We start from the raw sequence: 22,234 nt of genomic DNA on the forward strand, positions 1-22,234 counted from the left end.
GACGCCAAAAGGCGCGCCCCCCCTTCATGTGATTGGTCCATATTTGATAGTTCTCCAAAAGACACCAAATTTTGCAAGCAAGCCAGACTTGGCGATACATTTGATATTTCATGGTTTGCATAAATGGGCGTGGCCTAACGGCTCAACAGCGCCCCCTAGAATACTTTTATCTGCCATAACTTTTGAATGGTTTGACATAGGAAGTCGTGGGTGGTGTCATGGGACTCTGTAATGAGTCCTTAAGCTTCGTTGGCCTTAATTAGCCCCGCCCCTTCTTCTGATTGGTTGTCCCGATTTTCTGCTATAACTTTGGAATGGTTTGACATAGAGAGTCGTGGGTGCTCTCGTCAGATTCTTTATGGAGTCCTTGACCTTCATTGGCCTGAATTAGCCCCGCCTCTTCTTCTGATTGGTTGTCCCTTTTTTCTGCTATAACTTTTTAATGGTTTGACATAGGAAGTCGTGGGTGGTGTCATGGGACTTTGTACTGAGTTCTTAAGCTTCGTTGGCCTTAATTAGCCCCGCCCCTTCTTCTGATTGGTTGTCCCGATTTTCTGCCATAACTTTTGAATGGTTTAACATAGAGAGTCGTGGGTGGTGTCATGGGACTCGGTATTGAGTCCTTGACTTTCATTGGCCTGAATTAGCCCCGCCCCTTCTTCTGATTGGTTGTCCCTATTTTCTGCCATAACTTTTGAATGGTTTGACATAGAGAGTCGTGGGTGGTGTCTTTTCTGATATGCTTATGGGGGGCGGTGGCCGTGAGTGCGAGGGCCCGTTCATCGCTGCTTGCAGCTTTAATTATTATTATTATTATTTTTCTGACAAAAGGAAGGCCTTTTTGCCCCCCTAAACGTGCCCAAAAAGTCACCAAATTTTGCATGCAAACCAGGCCTGGCGAAAAATTTGATATTTTATGGTTTGCATTAATGGAAGTGGCAAAATGGCTCAACAGCGTCCCCCGGAAAACTTTGTGCCTCAAGCCCCACGATACGGTTTGTCGTACATGCACGAAAATCGGGACACACCTGTATCATGGGGCAACTTAAAGAAAAGTCTCTTGGAGTCATGCCCGAAACCGAACAGGAAGTCGGCCATTTTGAATTAATCGTGTCACTTTGGCGCAATTTATGCCATTCCTTCGGCAGTTAATACGGCCCGAACCGTAACGTGCCCCCAAGTGTGTTATACATCAAAATGTGCGTCTCCATCCTGCGACAACACGCATTACTTTTCTCTTTGAAAAGCGTTACCGTGGCGACGCTAGACGCCAAAAAGCGCGCCCACCCTTCATCTGGTTGGTTCAGACCGAAAAAACTTTGCGCCTCAAGCCCCAGAATACGGTGTGACGTACATGAACGAAAATCGGTACACACCTGTATCATGTCGCAACTTAAAGAAAAGTCTCTTGGCGCCATGGCCGAAACCGAACAGGAAGTCGGCCATTTTGAACATTCTGAATTAATCACGTAATTTTGGAGCAATATATGCCATTCCTTCGAGAATTAACACGGCCCGAACCGTATCGTGAACCCAGATGTGTTATACGTACAAATGTGCGTCTCCATCCTGCGACTACACGCATTACTCTTCTCTTTCAAAAGTGTTACCGTGGCGACGCTAGACGCCAAAAAGCGTGCCCCCCCTTCATCTGATTGGTCCATATTTGATAGTTCCCCAAAAGGCACCAAAATTGGCATGCAAGCCAGGCCTGGCGATAAATTTGATATTTCATGGTTTGCATTAATGGGCGTGGCAAAATGGCTCAACAGCGCCCCCCGGAAAACTTTGTGCCTCAAGCCCCACAATACGGTTTGATGTACATGCACGAAAATCGCTACACACCTGTATCATGGCACAACTTAAAGAAAAGTCTCTTGGAGCCATGGCCGAAACTGAACAGGAAGTCGGCCATTTTGAAATCTGATTGGTCCATATTTGATAGTTCTCCAAAAGTCACCAAATTTTGCATGCAAGCCAGACATGGCGATAAATTTGATATTTCATGGTTTGCATTAATGGGCGTGGCCTAACGGCTCAACAGCGCCCCCTAGAATACTTTTCTCTGCCATAACTTTTGAATGGTTTGACATAGGAAGTGGTGGGTGGTGTCATGGGACTCTGTAATGAGTCCTTAAGCTTCGTTGGCCTTAATTAGCCCCGCCCCTTCTTCTGATTGGTTGTCCTGATTTATCTGCTATAACTTTGGAAAAGTTTGACATATAGAGTCGTGGGTGGTGTCATGGGACTCTGTAATGAGTCTTTAAGCTTCGTTGGCCTTAATTAGCCCCGCCCCTTCTTCTGATTGGTTGTCCCGATTTTCTGCTATAACTTTGGGATGGTTTTACATAGAGAGTCGTGGGTGGTGTCATCAGATTCTTTATGGAGTCCTTGACCCTCATTGGCCTGAATTAGCCCCGCCCCTTCTTCTGATTGGTTGTCCCTTTTTTCTGCTATAACTTTTAAATGGTTTGACATAGGAAGTCGTGGGTGGTGTCATGGGACTCTGTAATGAGTTCTTAAGCTTCGTTGGCCTTAATTAGCCACGCCCCTTCTTCTGATTGTTCGTCCCGATTTTCTGCTATAACATTGGAATGGTTTGACATAGAGAGTCGTGGCTGGTGTCATCAGATTCTTTATGGAGTCCTTGACCTTCATTGGCCAGAATTAATCCCGCCTCTTCTTCTGATTGGTTGTCCCTTTTTTCTGCTATAACTTTTTAATGGTTTGACATAGGAAGTCGTGGGTGGTGTCATGGGACTTTGTACTGAGTTCTTAAGCTTCGTTGGCCTTAATTAGCCCCGCCCCTACTTCTGATTGGTTGTCCCGATTTTCTGCTATAACTTTGGAATGGTTTGACATAGAGAGTCGTGGGTGGTGTCTTTTCTGATATGCTTATGGGGGGCGGTGGCCGTGAGTGCGAGGGCCCGTTCATCGCTGCTTGCAGCTTTAATTAGGGCCCGAGCACTTGCAGTGCGAAGGCCCTATTGTATTTGCAGGAATTTTTATTAGGGCCCGAGCACCTTCAGTGCGAAGGCCCTATTGTATTTGCAGGAATTTTTATTAGGGCCCGAGCACTTGCAGTGCGAAGGCCCTATTGTATTTGCAGGAATTTTTATTATTATTATTTTTTTTTTTCTTCTGACAAAGTGATGGCCTCTTTGCCCCCCTTAACATGCCCAAAAAGTCACCAAATTTTGCACCCAAGTCAGGCCTGGCGAAAAATTTGATATTTAATGGTTTGCATTAATGGGCGTGGCAAAATGGCTCAACAGCGCCCCCTTGAAAACTTTGTGCCTCAAGCCCCACGATACGGTTTGACGTACATGCATGAAAATCGGTACACACCTGTATCATGGGACAACTTAAAGAAAAGTCTCTTGGCGTCATGCCCGAAACCGAACAGGAAGTCGGCCATTTTGAATTAATCGTGTCACTTTGGCGCAATTTATGCCATTCCTTCGGCACTTAATTCAGCCCGAACCGTAACGTGCACCGAGGTGTGTTATACATCAAAATGTTCGTCTCCATCCTCCGACACCACGCATTACTTTTCTCTTTCAAAAGCGTTACCGTGGCGACGCTAGACGCCAAAAAGCGCGCCCACCCTTCATCTGGTTGGTTCAGACAGAAAAAACTTTGCGCCTCAAGCCCCATAATACGGTTTGACGTACATGAACGAAAATTGGTACACTCCTGTATCATGTCGCAACTAAAAGAAAAGTCTCTTGGCGCCATGGCCGAAACCGAACAGGAAGTCGGCCATTTTGAACATTCTGAATTAATTGCGTAATTTTGTAGCAATATATGCCATTCCTTCGAGAGTTAATTCAGCCCGAACCGTATTGTGAACCCAGATGTGTTATACATCAAAATGTGCGTCTCCATCCTGCGACTACACGCATTACTTTTCTCTTTGAAAAGTGTTACCGTGGCGACGCTAGTCGCCAACAAGCGCACCCCCCCTTCATCTGATTGGTCCATATTTGATAGTTCCCCAAAAGGCACCAAATTTGGCATGTAAGACAGGCCTGGCGATAAATTTGATATTTCATGGTTTGCATTAATGGGCGTGGCAAAATGGCTCAACAGCGCCCCCCGGAAAACTTTGTGCCTCAAACCCCACAATACGGTTTGACGTACATGCACGAAAATCGCTACACACCTGTATTATGGAACAACTTAAAGAAAAGTCTCTTGGAGCCATGGCCGAAACCGAACAGGATGTCGGCCATTTTGAATAAATTGTGTCATTTTGGCGAAATTTATGCCATTCCTTCGGCAGTTAATTCAGCCCGAACCGTAACGTGCACCCAGATGTGTTATACATCAAAATGTGTGTCTACATCCTGCGACACCACGCATTACTTTTCTCTTCCAAAAGTGTTACCGTGGCGACGCTAGACGCCAAAAGGCGCGCCCCCCTTCATGTGATTGGTCCATATTTGATAGGTCTCCAAAAGTCACCAAATTTTGCATGCAAGCCAGACTTGGCGATAAATTTGATTTTTCATGGTTTGCATTAATGGGCGTTGCCTAACGGCTCAACAGCGCCCCCTAGAATACTTTTATCTGCCATAACTTTTGAATGGTTTGACATAGGAAGTTGTGGGTGCTGTCATGGGACTCTGTAATGAGTCCTTAAGCTTCGTTGGCCTTAATTAGCCCCGCCCCTTCTTCTGATTGGTTGTCCCGATTTTCTGCTATAACATTGGAATGGTTTGACATAGAGAGTCCTGGGTGGTGTCATCAGATTCTGTATGGAGTCCTTGACCTTCATTGGCCTGAATTAGCCCCGCCCCTTCTTCTGATTGGTTGTCCCTTTTTTCTGCTATAACTTTTGAATGGTTTGACATAGGAAGTCGTGGGTGGTGTCTTTTCTGATATGCTTATGGGGGCCGGTGGCCGTGAGTGCGAGGGCCCGTTCATCGCTGCTTGCAGCTTTAATTATTATTATTATTATTATTATTTTTCTTCTGACAAAGTGATGGCCTTTTTCCCCCCCTTAACATGCCCAAAAAGTCACCAAATTTTGCACCCAATTCAGGCTTGGCGAAAAATTTGATATTTCATGGTTTGCATTAATGGGCGTGGTAAAATGGCTCAACAGCGCCCCCTTGAAATCTTTGTGCCTCAAGCCCCACAATACGGTTTGACGTACATGCACGAAAATCGGTACACACCTGTATCATGGCACAACTTAAAGAAAAGTCTCTTGGAGCCATGGCCGAAACCGAACAGGATGTCGGCCATTTTGAATAAATCGTGTCACTTTGGCGCAATTCATGCCATTCCTTCGGCAGTTAATTCAGCCCCAACCGTAACGTGCACACAAGTGTGTTATACATCAAAATGTGCATCTCCCTCCTGCGACCACACGCATTACTTTTCTCTTTCAAAAGCGTTACCGTGGCGACGCTAGACGCCAAAAAGCGCGCCAACCCTTCATCTGGTTGGTTCAGACAGAAAAAACTTTGCGCCTCAAGCCCCATAATACGGTTTGACGTACATGAACGAAAATTGGTACACTCCTGTATCATGTCGCAACTAAAAGAAAAGTCTCTTGGCGCCATGGCCGAAACCGAACAGGAAGTCGGCCATTTTGAACATTCTGAATTAATTGCGTAATTTTGGAGCAATATATGCCATTCCTTCGAGAGTTAATTCAGCCCCAACCGTAACGTGCACACAAGTGTGTTATACATCAAAATGTGCATCTCCCTCCTGCGACCACACGCATTACTTTTCTCTTTCAAAAGTGTTACCATGGCGACTCTAGACGCCAACAAGCGCACCCCCCCTTCATCTGATTGGTCCATATTTGATAGTTCCCCAAAAGGCACCAAATTTGGCATGCAAGCCAGGCCTGGCGATAAATTTGATATTTCATGGTTTGCATTAATGGGCGTGGCAAAATGGCTCAACAGCGCCCCCCGGAAAACTTTGTGCCTCAAGCCCCACAATACGGTTTGACGTACATGCACGAAAATCGCTACACACATGTATCAAGGCACAACTTAAAGAAAAGTCTCCTGGAGCCATGGCCGAAACCGAACAGGATGTCGGCCATTTTGAATAAATTGTGTCATTTTGGCGAAATTTATGCCATTCCTTCGGCAGTTAATTCAGCCCGAACCGTAACGTGCACCCAGGTGTGTTATACATCAAAATGTGCGTCTACATCCTGCGACACCACGCATTACTTTTCTCTTTCAAAAGTGTTTCAGTGGCGACGCTAGACGCCAAAAGGCGCGCCCCCCCTTCATGTGATTGGTCCATATTTGATAGTTCTCCAAAAGACACCAAATTTTGCAAGCAAGCCAGACTTGGCGATACATTTGATATTTCATGGTTTGCATAAATGGGCGTGGCCTAACGGCTCAACAGCGCCCCCTAGAATACTTTTATCTGCCATAACTTTTGAATGGTTTGACATAGGAAGTCGTGGGTGGTGTCATGGGACTCTGTAATGAGTCCTTAAGCTTCGTTGGCCTTAATTAGCCCCGCCCCTTCTTCTGATTGGTTGTCCCGATTTTCTGCTATAACTTTGGAATGGTTTGACATAGAGAGTCGTGGGTGCTCTCGTCAGATTCTTTATGGAGTCCTTGACCTTCATTGGCCTGAATTAGCCCCGCCTCTTCTTCTGATTGGTTGTCCCTTTTTTCTGCTATAACTTTTTAATGGTTTGACATAGGAAGTCGTGGGTGGTGTCATGGGACTTTGTACTGAGTTCTTAAGCTTCGTTGGCCTTAATTAGCCCCGCCCCTTCTTCTGATTGGTTGTCCCGATTTTCTGCCATAACTTTTGAATGGTTTAACATAGAGAGTCGTGGGTGGTGTCATGGGACTCGGTATTGAGTCCTTGACTTTCATTGGCCTGAATTAGCCCCGCCCCTTCTTCTGATTGGTTGTCCCTATTTTCTGCCATAACTTTTGAATGGTTTGACATAGAGAGTCGTGGGTGGTGTCTTTTCTGATATGCTTATGGGGGGCGGTGGCCGTGAGTGCGAGGGCCCGTTCATCGCTGCTTGCAGCTTTAATTATTATTATTATTTTCCTGACAAAAGGAAGGCCTTTTTGCCCCCCTAAACATGCCCAAAAAGTCACCAAATTTTGCACCCAAGCCAGGCCTGGCGAAAAATTTGATATTTAATGGTTTGCATTAATGGGCGTGGCAAAATGGCTCAACAGCGCCCCCTTGAAAACTTTGTGCCTCAAGCCCCACGATACGGTTTGACGTAAATGCAAGAAAATCGGTACACACCTGTATCATGGCGCAACTGAAAGAAAAGTCTCTTGGCGTCATGCCCGAAACCGAACAGGAAGTCGGCCATTTTGAATTAGTCGTGTCATTTTCGCGAAATTTATGCCATTCCTTCGAAAGTTAATTCAGCCCGAACCGTAACGTGCCCCCAAGTGTGTTATACATCAAATTGTACGTCTCCATCCTGCGACAACACGCATTACTTTTCTCTTTCAAAAGCGTTACCGTGGCGACGCTAGACGCCAAAAAGCGCGCCCACCCTTCATCTGATTGGTTCGACAGAAAAAACTTTGTGCCTCAAGCCCCATAATACAGTTTGACGTACATGAACGAAAATCGGTACACACCTATATCATGTCGCAACTAAAAGAAAAGTCTCTTGGCGCCATGGCCGAAACCGAACAGGAAGTCGGCCATTTTGAACATTCTGAATTAATTGCGTAATTTTGGAGCAATATATGCCATTCCTTCGAGAGTTAATTCAGCCCGAACCGTATCGTGAACCCAGATGTGTTATACATCAAAATGTGCGTCTCCATCCTGCGACTACACGCATTACTTTTCTCTTTCAAAAGTGGTACCGTGGCGACGCTAGACGCCAACAAGCGCACCCCCCCTTCATCTGATTGGTCCATATTTGATAGTTCCCCAAAAGGCACCAAATTTGGCAGGCAAGCCAGGCCTGGCGATAAATTTGATATTTCATGGTTTGCATTAATGGGCGTGGCAAAATGGCTCAACAGCGCCCCCCGGAAAACTTTGTGCCTCAAGCCCCACAATACGGTTTGACGTACATGCACGAAAATCGCTACACACCTGTATCATGGCACAACTTAAAGAAAAGTCTCTTGGAGCCATGGCCGAAACCGAACAGGATGTCGGCCATTTTGAATACATTGTGTCATTTTGGCGAAATTTATGCCATTCCTTCGAGAGTTAATTCAGCCCGAACCGTATCGTGAACCCAGATGTGTTATACATCAAAATGTGCGTCTACATCCTGCGACGCCACGCATTACTTTTCTCTTTCAAAAGTGTTACCGTGGCGCCGCTAGACGCCAAAAGGCGCGCCCCCCCTTCATGTGATTGGTCCATATTTGATAGTTCTCCAAAAGTCACCAAATTTTGCATGCAAGCCAGACTTGGCGATACATTTAATATTTCATGGTTTGCATTAATGGGCGTGGCCTAACGGCTCAACAGCGCCCCCTAGAATACTTTTCTCTGCCATAACTTTTGAATGGTTTGACATAGAGAGTTGTGGGTGGTGTCGAGGGACTCTGTAATGAGTCCCTAGGCTTCGTTGGCCTTAATTAGCCCCGCCCCTTCTTCTGATTGGTTGTCCCTTTTTTCTGCTATAACTTTTGAATGGTTTGACATAGGAAGTCATGGGTGGTATCATGGGACTCTGTAATGAGTTCTTAAGCTTCGTTGGCCTTAATTAGCCCCGCCCCTTCTTCTGATTGGTTGTCCCGATTTTCTGCTATAACTTTGGAATGGTTTGACATAGAGAGTCCTGGGTGGTGTCATAAGATTCTGTATGGAGTCCTTGACCTTCATTGGCCTGAATTAGCCCCGCCCCTTCTTGTCATTGGTTGTCCCTTTTTTCTGCTATAACATTTTAATTGTTTGACATAGGAAGTCGTGTGTGGTGTCATGGGACTCTGTAATGAGTCCTCAAGCTTCGTTGGCCTTAATTAGCCCCGCCCCTTCTTCTGATTGGTTGTCCCGATTTTCTGCTATAACTTTGGAATGGTTTGACATAGAGAGTCGTGGGTGGTGTCATGGGATTCTTTATGGAGCCCTTGACCTTCATTGGCTTAAATTAGCCCCGCCCCTTCTTCTGTTTGGTTGTCCCTTTTTTCTGCTATAACTTTTGAATGTTTTGACATAAAGAGTCGTGGGTGGTGTCATGGGAATCTGTAATGAGTCCTTGAGCTTCTTTGGCCTTAATTAGCCCCGCCCCTTCTTCTGATTGGTTGTTGCGATTTTCTGCTATAACTTTGGAATGGTTTTACATAGAGAGTCCTGGGTGGTGTCATCAGATTCTGTATGGAGTCCTTGACCTTCATTGGCCTGAATTAGCCCGGCCCCTTCTTCTGATTGGTTGTCCCTTTTTTCTGCTATAACTTTTGAATGGTTTGACATAGGAAGTCGTGGGTGGTGTCATTTCTGATATGCTTATGGGGGGCGGTGGCCGTGAGTGCGAGGGCCCGTTCATCGCTGCTTGCAGCTTTAATTAGGGCCCGAGCACCTTCAGTGCGAAGGCCCTATTGTATCTGTAGGAATTCTTCGCGTTATTATTATTATTATTTTTCTGACAAAAGGAAGGCCTTTTTGCCCCCCTAAACGTGCCCAAAAAGTCACCAAATTTTGCATTCAAGGCAGGCCTGGCAAAAAATTTGATATTTGATGGTTTGCATTAATGGGCGTGGCAAAATGGCTCAACAGTGCCCCCTTGAAAACTTTGTGCCTCAAGCCCCACGATACGGTTTGACGTACATGCACGAAAATCGGTACACACCTGTATCATGTGGCAACTTAAAGAAAAGTCTCTTGGCGTCATGCCCGAAACCGAACAGGAAGTCGGCCATTTTGAATTAATTGTGTAATTTTGGCGCAATTTATGCCCTTCCTTCGGCAGTTAATATGGCCCGAACCGTATCGTGAACCCAGGTGTGTTATACATCAAAATGTGCGTCTCCATCCTCCGACACCACGCATTACTTTTCTCTTTCAAAAGTGTTACCGTGGCGACGCTAGACGCCAAAAGGCGCGCCCCCCCCTTCATGTGATTGGTCCATATTTGATAGTTCTCCAAAAGTCACCAAATTTTGCAATCAAGCCAGACTTGGCGATAAATTTGATATTTCATGGTTTGCATTAATGGGCGTGGCCTAGCGGCTCAACAGCGCCCCCTAGAATCCTTTTATCTGCCATAACTTTTGAATGGTTTGACATAGGAAGTTGTGGGTGGTGTCATGGGACTCTGTAATGAGTCCTTAAGCTTCGTTGGCCTTAATTAGCCCCGCCCCTTCTTCTGATTGGTTGTGCCGATTTTCTGCTATAACATTGGAATGGTTTGACATAGAGAGTCCTGGGTGGTGTCGTCAGATTCTTTATGGAGTCCTTGACCTTCATTGGCCTGAATTAGCCCCGCCTCTTCTTCTGATTGGTTGTCCCTTTTTTCTGCTATAACTTTTTAATGGTTTGACATAGGAAGTCGTGGGTGGTGTCATGGGACTTTGTACTGAGTTCTTAAGCTTCGTTGGCCTTAATTAGCCCCGCCCCTTCTTCTGATTGGTTGTCCCGATTTTCTGCCATAACTTTTGAATGGTTTAACATAGAGAGTCGTGGGTGGTGTCATGGGACTCGATATTGAGTCCTTGACCTTCATTGGCCTGAATTAGCCCCGCCCCTTCTTCTGATTGGTTGTCCCGATTTTCTGCCATAACTTTTGAATGGTTTGACATAGAGAGTCGTGGGTGTTGTCTTTTCTGATATGCTTATGGGGGGCGGTGGCCGTGAGTGCGAGGGCCCGTTCATCGCTGCTTGCAGCTTTAACTATTATTATTATTTTTCTGACAAAAGGAAGGCCTTTTTGCCCCCCTAAACGTGCCCAAAAAGTCACCAAATTTTGCATGCAAGTCAGGCCTGGGGAAAAATTTGATATTTTATGGTTTGCATTAATAGGCGTGGCAAAATGGCTCAACAGCGCCCCCTAGAAAACTTTGTGCCTCAAGCCCCACGATACGATTTGACGTACATGCACGGAAATCGGTACACACCTGTATCATGTCGCAACTTAAAGAAAAGTCTCTTGGAGTCATGCCCGAAACCGAACAGGATGTCGGCCAATTTGAATTAGTCGTGTCATTTTGGCGAAATTTATGCCATTCCTTCGGCAGTTAATACGGCCCGAACCGTAACGTGCCCCCAAGTGTGTTACACATCAAAATGTGCGTCTCCATCCTCCGACACTACGCATTACTTTTCTCTTTCAAAAGCGTTACTGTGGCGACGCTAGACGCCAAAAAGCCCGCCCACCCTTCATCTGATTGGTTCCGACAGAAAAAACTTTGCGCCTCAAGCCCCATAATACGGTTTGACGTACATGAACGAAAATCGGTACACATCTTTATCATGTCGCTACTTAAAGAAAAGTCTCTTGGCGCCATGGCCGAAACCGAACAGGAAGTCGGCCATTTCGAACATTCTTAATTAATCGCGTAATTTTGGAGTAATATATGCCATTCCTTCGAGAATTAATACGGCCCAAACCGTAACGTGCACCCAGGTGTGTTATACATTAAAATGTGCGTCTCCATCTTGCGACTACGCGCATTACTTTTCTTTTTCAAAAGTGTTACCATGACGACGCTAGATGCCAAAAAGCGTGCCCCCCTTCATCTGATTGGTCCATATTTGATAGTTCTCCAAAAGTCATCAAATTTTGCATGCAAGCCAGGCCTGGCGATAAATTTGATATTTCATGGTTGGCATTAATGGGCGTGGCCTAACGGCTCAACAGCGCCCCCTAGAATACTTTTCTCTGCCATAACTTTTGAAAGGTTTGACATAAAGAGTCGTGGGTGGTGTCATGGGACTCGGTATTGAGTCCTTGACCATAATTGGTGAAAATTAGCCCCTTCTTCTGATTGGTTGTCCTTTTTTTCTGCTATATCTTTTGAATGGTTTGAAATAGGAAGTCGTGGGTGGTGTCATTTCTGATATGCTTATGGGCGCGGTGGCCGTGAGTACGAGGGCCCGTTCATCGCTGCTTGCAGCTTTAATTAGGGCCTGAGCACCTTCAGTGCGAAGGCCCTATTGTATCTGTAGGAATTTTTATTATTATTATTATGGGCATGCCAAGTAGTGGCATGACCATATTGCAATCGTCCAGAATGGCCGAAAGGGCAATGTTGCTAGCATTTCGCTAACAAGCTAAAGTCGCAAAAGTCCCCCGCCACACCAGCGGGTGTACAGCATGACCCCGCTCTGATGTGGAAAAAAAAAATCCCCAAAAAATAAAACACGCCGGAAAAAATGAGGAAAAACATGAAAATGAAGGCGATATATTGGTATACAGAAAAGGTTTCCCTTTTCTTCCTTATTATTATTATTCCGCACTTTTTTTCGTCCGTTAATACGGCCCGAACCGCAACGTGCACCCATGCATGCCATACATCGTTGGATGCGTCTCCATCGTGCCTCGATGGGCATTACTTTTCTCAGTAATAGGGGTTACCGTGGCAACGCTAGTTGCCAAAAAGCAAAAAAAAAAGGCGAAGATTCGAACGCTTATTGCTCGGCCGAACTTTATTGTAGAGACATCGTTCAAACTTTCAAACACTCGGCCCGATTGTCAAAAAAGGACCGTACAACTTCATCATGCTACTTATTACGGTTTTTGCGATACTGACCTTTTATTTTTATTTTTTATTTTCATTTGATTTTGCACGCTTGTTGCTAGGCAACAGATTATTGTAGAGACATCCTACAAATGTTCCCCGACTCGGCACGCTGTGGACTTCGACATATTCAAATTTCATGAAGCTGTGATTTAAGGAAATTGTATGTGAAAATCCATGCCAAATGGCCCCATTCATTCGGATGGGGTTTTTTACCACGGTGAAAAAAAAACCTATCCATTAATGTAGCCTGAACTGCAACGTGCCCCCATGCATGGCATACATCGTTAGATGCGTCTCCATGTTGCCTCGATGGGCATTACTTTTTTCAGTCAAAAGTGTCACCGTGGGGGGCGCTAGACGCCAAAAAGCGCACCCCATTATAAACTATTGGGAGCACAGGAATTAATGCAATACAACTGTAAACACCTCAAACTGACATAGAACCACCCCGAACACAACCACTACAGCCCCAAACCAAAGCAGCAAAAGGGGTCGAATGGGCGCTAGGGCATGCCCATATCAAAATTTCATGAAATTTTCTAGTTATTATTATTATTATTATTATGGGCATGCCAAGTAATGGCATGACCATATTGCAATCGTCCAGAATGGCCCAAAGGGCAATGTTGCTAGTGTTTTGCTAACAAGCTAATGTTGCAAAAGTCCCACGTCACACCAGGGGGTGTACAGCATGACCTCACTCTGATGTGGAAAAAAAAAATCCCCAAAAAATTAAACACGCCCGAAAAAATGAGGAAAAACATGAAAATGAAGGCGATATAATGGTATACAGAAAATGTTTCCCTTTTTATGGGCATGCCAAGTAGTGGCATGACCATATTGCAATCGTCCAGAATGGCCCAAAGGGCAATGTTGCTAGCATTTTGCTAACAAGCTAAAGTCGCAAAAGTCCCACTGCGCACCAGCGGGTGTACAGCATGACCCCGCTCGGATGTGGAAAAAAAGAATCCCCAAAAAATAAAACACGGCCGGAAAAACGAGGAAAAACATGAAAATGAAGGCGATATATTAGTATCTAGAAAAGGTTTCCCTTTTCTTATTCTTATTCCGCACTTTTTTTCGTCCGTTAATACGGCCCGAACCGGAACATGCACCCATACATGGCATACATCGTTAGATGCGTCTCCATCGTTCCTCGATGGGCATTACTTCTCTCAGTAAAAAGTGTTACCGTGGCAACGCTAGACGCCAAAAAGCAAAAAAAAAGGCGAAAATTCGGACGCTTATTGCTCGGCCGAACTTTATCGTAGAGACATTGTTGAAACTTTCAAACACTCGGCCCGATTGGCACTAACGGACCCTACAACCTCATTATGCTAATTATTACAGTTTTTGCGATATTGACCTTTCATTTTTTTTTTAATTTCTGTTTGAATTTGGACGCTTGTTGCTAGGCGACAGGTTATCGTAGAGACATCGTACACATTTCCCCTGACTCGGCACGCTGTGGACTTCAACATACTCAAATTTCATGAAGCTGGAATTTAAGGAAATTTTATGTCAAAATCCATGCCAAATGGCCCCATTCATTCGGATGGGGTTTTGAACCATGGTGAAAAAAAAAACCTATCCGTTAACGTAGCCTGAACCGGAACATGCACCCATGCATGGCATACATCGTTAGATGCGTCTCCATCTTGCCTCGATGGGCACTACTATTCTCAGTCAAAGGCGTTACCGTGGCAACGCTAGATGCCAAAAAGCGCACCCCATTAATAACTATTGGGAGCACAGGAATTAATGAAATACAAGCGTAAAAACACCTCAAACTGACATAGAACCACCCTAAACACAACCACTACAGCCCCAAACCAAAGCAGCAAGAGGGGACGAATGGGCGGTAGGGCATGCCCATATCAAAATTTCCAGAAATTTTCTAGTCTTCCTTATTATTATTCCGCACATTTTTTCGTCCGTTAATACGGCCCGAACCGCAATGTGCACCCACGCATGCCATACATCGTTGGATGCGTCTCCATCGTGCCTCGATGGGCATTACTTTTCTCAGTAATAGGGGTCACCGTGGCAACGCTAGTTGCCAAAAAGCAAAAAAAAAGGCGAAAATTCGGACACTTATTGCCTGGCCGAACTTTATGGTAGAGACATCGTTCAAACTTTCAAACACTCGGCCCGATTGGCACTAACAGACCGTACAACGTCATTATCCCAATTCTTACAGTTTTTGCGATAATGACTTTTCTTTCTTTTTTTTTTCAGTTCGACTTTGGATGCTTGTTGCTAGGCAACAGGTTATCGTAGAGACATCTTACAAATGTTCCCCGACTCGGCACGCTGTGGACTTCAACATACTCAAATTTTATGAAGCTGTGACTTAAGGAAATTTTTTGTCAAAATCCAGGCCAAATGGCCCCATTCATTCGGATGGGGTTTTTTACCATGGTGAAAAAAAAACCTATCCATTAATGTAGGCTGAACCGTAATGTTTACGGATACATGTCATACATCGTTAGATGCGTCTCCATCGTGCCTCGATGGGCATTACTTTTCTCAGTAATAGGGGTTACCGTGGCAACGCTAGTTGCCAAAAAGCAAGAAAAAAGGCGAAAAATCGGACGCTTATTGCTCGGCCGAACTTTATCGTAGAGACATCGTTCAAACATTCAAACACTCGGCCCCATTGGCACTAACAGACCGTACAACCTCATTATGCCAATTATTACAGTCTTTGCCATATTAACCTTTCATTTTTTTTCCCCCGTTCGACTATGGACGCTTGTTGCTAGGCAACAGGTTATCGTAGAGACATGGTACAAATGTTCCCCGACTCGGCACGCTGTGGACTTTAACATATTCAAATTTCATGAAGCTGTGATTTAAGGACATTTTTTGTGAAAATCCATGCCAAATGGCCCCATTCATTCGGATGGGATTTTTTACCGTGGTGAAAAAAAAACCTACCCGTTAACATAGCCTGAACCGGAACGTGCACCCATGCATCGCATACATCGTTGGATGCGTCTCCATCTTGCCTCGATGGGTATTACTTTTCTCAGTCAAAAGTGTTACCGTGGCAACGCTAGATGCCGAACAGCAAAAAAAAAGGCGAAAATTCAGACGCTTATTGCTCGGCCGAACTTTATCGTAGAGACATCGTTCAAACTTTCAAAAACTCGGCCCGATTGGCACTAACAGACCTTACAACGTCATTATCCCAATTCTTACAGTTTTTGCGATAATGACCTTTCTTTTTTTTTTTTTTTTCATTTGACTTTGGACGCTTGTTGCTAGGCAACAGATTATCGTAGAGACATCGTACAAATGTTCCCTGACTCGGCACACTGTGGAATTCAACATATTCAAATTTCATGAAGCTGTGATTTAAGGAAAATTTATGTCAAAATCCATGTCAAATGGCCCCATTCATTCGGATGGGGTTTTTTACCATGGTGAAGAAAAAACCCATCCGTAAACGTAGCCTGAACCGGAACATGCACCCATGCATGGCATACATCGATTAATGCGTCTCCATCGTGCCTCGATCGGAAATACTTTTTTCAGTCAAAAGCGTTGCCGTGGGGACGCTGGATGCCAAAAAGCACACCCCATTAATAACTATTGGGAGCACAGGAATGAATGAAATACAACCGTAAACACCTCAAACTGACATAGAACCGCCCCGAACACAACCACTACAGCCCCAAACCAAAGCAGCAAGAGGGGACGAATGGGCAGTAGGGCATGCCCATATCAAAATTTCATGAAATTTTCTAGTTATTATTATTTTCCTGACAAAAGGAAGGCCTTTTTGCCCCCCTAAACGTGCCCAAAAAGTCACCAAATTTTGCATGAAAGCCAGGCCTGGCGAAAATTTTTGATATTTAATGGTTTGCATTATTGGGCGTGGCAAAATGGCTCAACAGCGCCCCCTTGAAAACTTTGTGCCTCAAGCCCCACGATACGGTTTGACATACATGCACGAAAATCGGTACACACCTGTATCATGGCCCAACTTAAAAGAAAAGTCTCTTGCCGTCATGCCCGAAACCGAACAGGATGTCGGCCATTTTGAATTAATCGTGTCATTTTGGCGAAATTTATGCCATTCCTTCGAGAATCAATTCAGCCCGAACCGTATCGTGAACCCAGATGTGTTATACATCAAAATGTGCGTCTCCATCCTGCGAGACCACGCATTACTTTTCTCTTTCAAAAGCGTTACCGTGGCGACGCTAGACGCCAAAAAGCGCGCCCACCCTTCATCTGATTGGTTCAGACCGAAAAAAATTTGTGCCTCAAGCCCCATAATACGGTTTGACGTACATGAACGAAGATCGGTACACACCTGTATCATGTCGCAACTAAAAGAAAACTCTCCTGGCGCCATGGCTGAAACCGAACAGGAAGTCAGGCATTTTAAACATTCTGAATTAATCGCTTAATTTTGGAGCAATATATGCCATTCCTTCGAGAATTAATACGGCCCCAACCGTAACGTGCACCCAGGTGTGTTATACATCAAAATGTGCGTCTCCATCCTGCTACTATGCGCATTACTTTTCTCTTTCAAAAGTGTTACCGTGGCGATGCTAGACGCCATAAGCCGCGCCCCCCTTCATCTGATTGGTCCATATTTGATAGTTCCCCAAAAGTCACAAAATTTTGCATGCAAGGCAGGCCTGGCGATACATTTGATATTTCATGGTTTGTATTAATGGGCGTGGCAAAATGGCTCAACAGCGCCCCCCGGAAAACTTTGTGCCTCAAGCCCCACAATACGGTTTGACGCACATGCACAAAAATCGGTACACACCTGTATCATGGCCCAACTTAAAGAAAAGTCACATGGCGCCATGGCCGAAACCGAACAGGAAGTCAGCCATTTTGAATTAATTGTGTAATTTTGGCGCAATTTATGCCATTCCTTCGGCAATTAATACGGCCCGAACCGTAACGTGCACCCAGGTGTGTGAGACCTCAAAATGTGCGTTTCCATCTTGCGACTACGCGCATTACTTTTCTCTTTCAAAAGTCTTACCGTGACGACGGTAGATGCCAAAAAGCACGCCTCCCCTTCATCTGATTGGTCCATATTTGATAGTTCTTCAAAAGTCACCAAATTTTGCATCAAGCCAGGCTTTTGATATTTCATGGTTTGCATGAATGGGAGTGGCCTACGGCTCAACAGCGCCCCCTAGAATACTTTTCTCTGCCATAACTTTGGAAAGGTTTGACATAAAGAGTCGTGGATGGTGTCATGGGACTCGGTATTGAGTCCTTGACCATAATTGGTGAAAATTAGCCCCGCCCCTTCTTCTGATTGGTTGTCCCTATTTTCTGCTATAACCTTTGAATAGTTTGACATAGAGACTCGTGGGAGGTGTCATCGGACTATGTATTGAGTCCTTGACCTTTATTGGACTGAATTAGCCCCGCCCCTTCTTCTGATTGGTTGTCCCTATTTTCTGCTATAACTTTTGAATGGTTTCACATAGAGAGTTGTGGGTGGTGTCATGGGACTCTGTAATGAGTCCTTGAGCTTCTTTGGCCTTAATTAGCCCCGCCCCTTCTTCTGATTGGATGTCCCGATTTTCTGCTATAACCTTTGAATTGTTTGACATAGAGAATCGTGGGTGGTGTCATTTCTGATATGCTTATGGGGGGCGGTGGCCGTGAGTGCGAGGGCCCGTTCATCGCTGCTTGCAGCTTTAATTTTAAAAAATTATATTCCCCTCCAAAAAAAATCATACTTTTTTGGAAATGATTTGGCGGCCCACTTACAATACCTCCGCGGCCCACCAGGGGGCCGCAGCCCACAGGTTGGGAATCACTGGGTTAGAGATACTTAGCGAAGTCTGCAGGTTTTTAAAACAGAAGTGGTGCTGAAAATATATGGAGTATCAATATGCCACAAAGATACTTCATGCAGTTGACAATGTCATCATTCTCTAACAGTGTCTACAAACAGCAACACCATGTCAGCTCACCAATGACACGGTAGGGTTTTAAGAGGCTGTCTCTCACCAAAGCTTTCACTGTTGTTCCGATGGTGGTGTTCATCACAGAAGCAGCCGTACACACCATCTTTCTGCCCACACCACTCATCCTCTGTGCAGTCCAGCTGTTCACAGGGGTCTGACTCCGCTAGAGAAAAAAATGTACACGGTGATAGAAGCAATGACATAAAACAAAGGCATGAAGTCACAAGAAAAGATAAAAAAGACAAGTAACAACCTCTGAAAAATCTTATTTGACCGGTGGAAACATACCACACTGTAAAGCAGGGCGCCAGTCAGGGATGTTCAACCCCAAAACAGAGCAGGTGCTCTCGTAGGCCGAGACAGCAGAACACAGCATCCCATTGGCTTTAGTGTAGAGACAGAGATCATAGACACAGGAAGTGAAAAATGGCTGTGGGTCAGAGTGTAGGTGACAATCACTGAATGGACCACTGGTGTTGGTGATGACACTGCAGAGTTCAGAGTATTCTTCGAAACAGGGACAGTCATTCAGTCCATCGCTATCTTCATCTGTGGATCCACACCTGGAAAAGACAGAGCACGCTTCTATTAGTGTGGCAGAGTTACAGTTAAATTGCTGAGCTTATCATGACAGCTCACCATGGTTGGCTTGTGGAGGACTTCCAGCCGTGACCAAATTCATTGTCATTTAGTGCTCGTGTGCCATTTGGTAACACTTTGTCATCTGTGGGATCACTGTTGAAGTTCCCACACATCCCGGTGACTCTGTTCTGATGGTGTTGGTCCATTCTGACCAGTAAAGTACTTTGGCCATCAAACTGGACAATGAAGTCAACTGCATCAAGCGCTATGTTGCTACCCTGCCTGAACACCTGAGCTAAAGTCCCTGCGGCGGTGGGAAGAGACACCTCAGTTCCATTTACCTGGTAGGAGGAGATATCAGATGGTTAAACAGGAAGTCAGAACACATGGAAAGCTGTTCATCTTGAAAGGAGCGTTTACCTTCACTCTTTTGTTGGGTCCAAGCCTGACATGCACACTTTCTGGCTGGTTTGAGAGGTAAATATCCACCGCAGACACAAACGACACATGGTTGTTGCCACGGTGATTATTGGTGGCTACTACCATAAACTGGGTCTCATTGCTGCTGTGGCTTACACTCTCAGTAATGATGTAAGAGCATGTGCCCTGGAAATGTGCCAGGGCTCCATCGAAGGTGATGTAGTGAGGGTCTCCCCACACAGTGCAAGTGGACATGGCATCATAACATCCCAGCTGGCCATTCCTGATGGTGCACTGCTGTGCAGGAGTGCACGATGCAGGTGAGCAGCGCAGGTCATTGGGAGCGTGACATTCACATCTCTGCGAGCAACCCTCTGTCCAGAAGGACTCAACATCCTGCAGCACAGAAGATGAAGAGTTACTCTGAGGCTCTGTTACTGTAAAGGATTAGTTCATTTCCTCTCTGGATTAGAGTTAGACCCAGAGGCAAAGAACCAAGTTGGGTGAAACTTAGTTTTCATTATGCATTCAAATAATATTCTTCCTGTTTTCACGTGCTAAATTTAACATCAGAATGAGCATAAGTAGTAACTGCAGGGCAGCAGCAGAGGGACTATAAAGCTGTTGAGCTACGGAAAGAAGCAGAGTGCTCCCTCCTTTCATTAACCAGACCCACATCTAGAAAGATGTACGTACAAAAAAAAAATGTAGCTGCAAAACACATTTAAATTTCCTAATGATACATCTAGATTTCTGAGCTATCCATTCATACCTGAACAGAAGAAAGCTGCTTCTGTATATTTTTCATTTATTAATCCCCATTTTCTGAGCTTTTTTTAATGTAAAAAAAAATAGATGCTGCTGAGGGGAAAAAAGGAATTAAAAAAGTTAATATTTCCTGTTATTGTATTCTACTCTTTTTTTAAACAAATGCTCCACTTATTGCCGGTTACACAGTAGCTGCACTGCTTCGAACAAGATTTGTTTATTTCCTGTTACCAATTAGGCACATTTTTACCCTCTTTTCCGATAAGAAAGTTATTGCTACAACTTTGTTCAATAATTTCATAAATTAATCCAAGGAGAAAATAAAATAACTTAAAAGTGGCTTACATTATAGTAGAAGCCATCATATTGGCAGCCACATCTCTCCACTGGGACACACGTCATCCCGCTCCTGACCAAGCCCTCATCACAGAAACATCCCTCTGAGCAAACATGCTCACAGGTGGCATCAGTGCTGCTGGCACAGGTGTGGCCGCAGTCCGTTCCACACAGCTCATAATGACTGTTTTCTGGACAGTCAATTACTTCATACAAAAAATATACACAATGTCAGTTGTCAATAGTTGCAATATTTAATAAAAATTTTGAGAAAACACTTCTTATCCCTACATTGCCTGATGTATTATATTTAATAACTTAATTTCTAAGACCTTTGTAGGAATATTGTGATCTACAAAGGAAATACAGTTTCATACAAACCAAAAAATTATAAAAAATAAAACACTTTAAGAAATAATACATAAATGTACCTAATGTATTCACACTGATAAGGAAAATAACTATTTAGAAATTGTTTTAATACAAAATTTAATACAAAAGTGTTTCTGGTTCCAACATATAATTAACATTTCAAATAAAAAGAAAATGTGGGACATTTTTTTGTGTTATGTAATATATCAGGCTTTAAAGGCTTAAACTGATTATCTAACAACACAGTGACTGTTTACTCACTGCAGGTGGTGTTCTGTCTCCAAGGGTAGATTCGGACATTAGCAGACTGACAGGCAGTGACATATGCTTCAATGGCCCTACAAAGAAGATCGTGGCCCCCATTTCCCGACACGCAAACATCAAACACGCAGTCATTGAAATATGGTTCTGGATCCACTTCATCATGACAGAAGCTGAATGGCCCGTCGGATGCCTGAATCACCTCACACTGAGCTCTGGCAGGGCCATCATTGTTGCACTGTGGGCAGGAGGATCCGCAACCATCACTGCAGGAGTAGTTACCTGGAACCTTCCAGGCTGCCCCAAAATCATCTGGAGCAGTGACTATTGATCCATTTGGGATGAGGAATTCATCACTTTGGTTCCCATTGAAGTTCCCACAGAGTCCACACAGTTTTCCTCTGTTGATAATATCATAATTGATATTATTCATAAGCAACTCATAGGAAACTCATTTATGAAGTGCTAACCTTTTCGTGAAACTCTTGATCATTAAAATACTTCAATATGAGGTGTAGCGAACAGCAGATACCTGTAATTTGAAGGTACAGAGATAGACACTCTGCCTCGTCCATTATACGTAACACTCAAACCAAAATCTGCTCTGACAAATGTTTCAAATCCACTGGCGAAAATAGATAGATTTCCATTCAACAGAATAGGGAGATTTCTTGTTATACCATTTACCTGTGGCAACAAAAATAAAAGAATGTATAATTTTTTACGTATTGTATTCGTATTATGTATTCGTTTTGCGTCTATATTCTTTTATCACAAGAATATGTGAGAAATGGACAAGTATGATGATGACATATTCCTGTAGAAATATAATTAAAAAAACTTAAGAAATGTACAGTG

The 22,234-nt window shown here is 44.4% G+C and overlaps 1 protein-coding gene across 1 annotated transcript in view; it reads right to left on the minus strand.

Moving 5' to 3' along the window:
- LOC133419457 (alpha-tectorin-like) overlaps positions 1-22,234 on the minus strand; it is a 63,075-nt gene that overhangs the window by 31,183 nt on the left and 9,658 nt on the right. The window contains exons 13-19 of the mRNA XM_061708646.1: positions 21,909-22,063; positions 21,377-21,777; positions 20,753-20,949; positions 19,640-20,035; positions 19,277-19,560; positions 18,926-19,200; positions 18,681-18,800 (exon numbers count right to left, since the gene is read on the minus strand). Of these exons, the coding sequence (XP_061564630.1) occupies positions 18,681-18,800; positions 18,926-19,200; positions 19,277-19,560; positions 19,640-20,035; positions 20,753-20,949; positions 21,377-21,777; positions 21,909-22,063 (1,828 nt within the window). The remainder of the gene's footprint in view (positions 1-18,680; positions 18,801-18,925; positions 19,201-19,276; positions 19,561-19,639; positions 20,036-20,752; positions 20,950-21,376; positions 21,778-21,908; positions 22,064-22,234) is intronic.

Source organism: Cololabis saira, chromosome 19, assembly GCF_033807715.1.
Source record: "Cololabis saira isolate AMF1-May2022 chromosome 19, fColSai1.1, whole genome shotgun sequence".
NCBI classification, from domain to species: domain Eukaryota; kingdom Metazoa; phylum Chordata; class Actinopteri; order Beloniformes; family Belonidae; genus Cololabis; species Cololabis saira.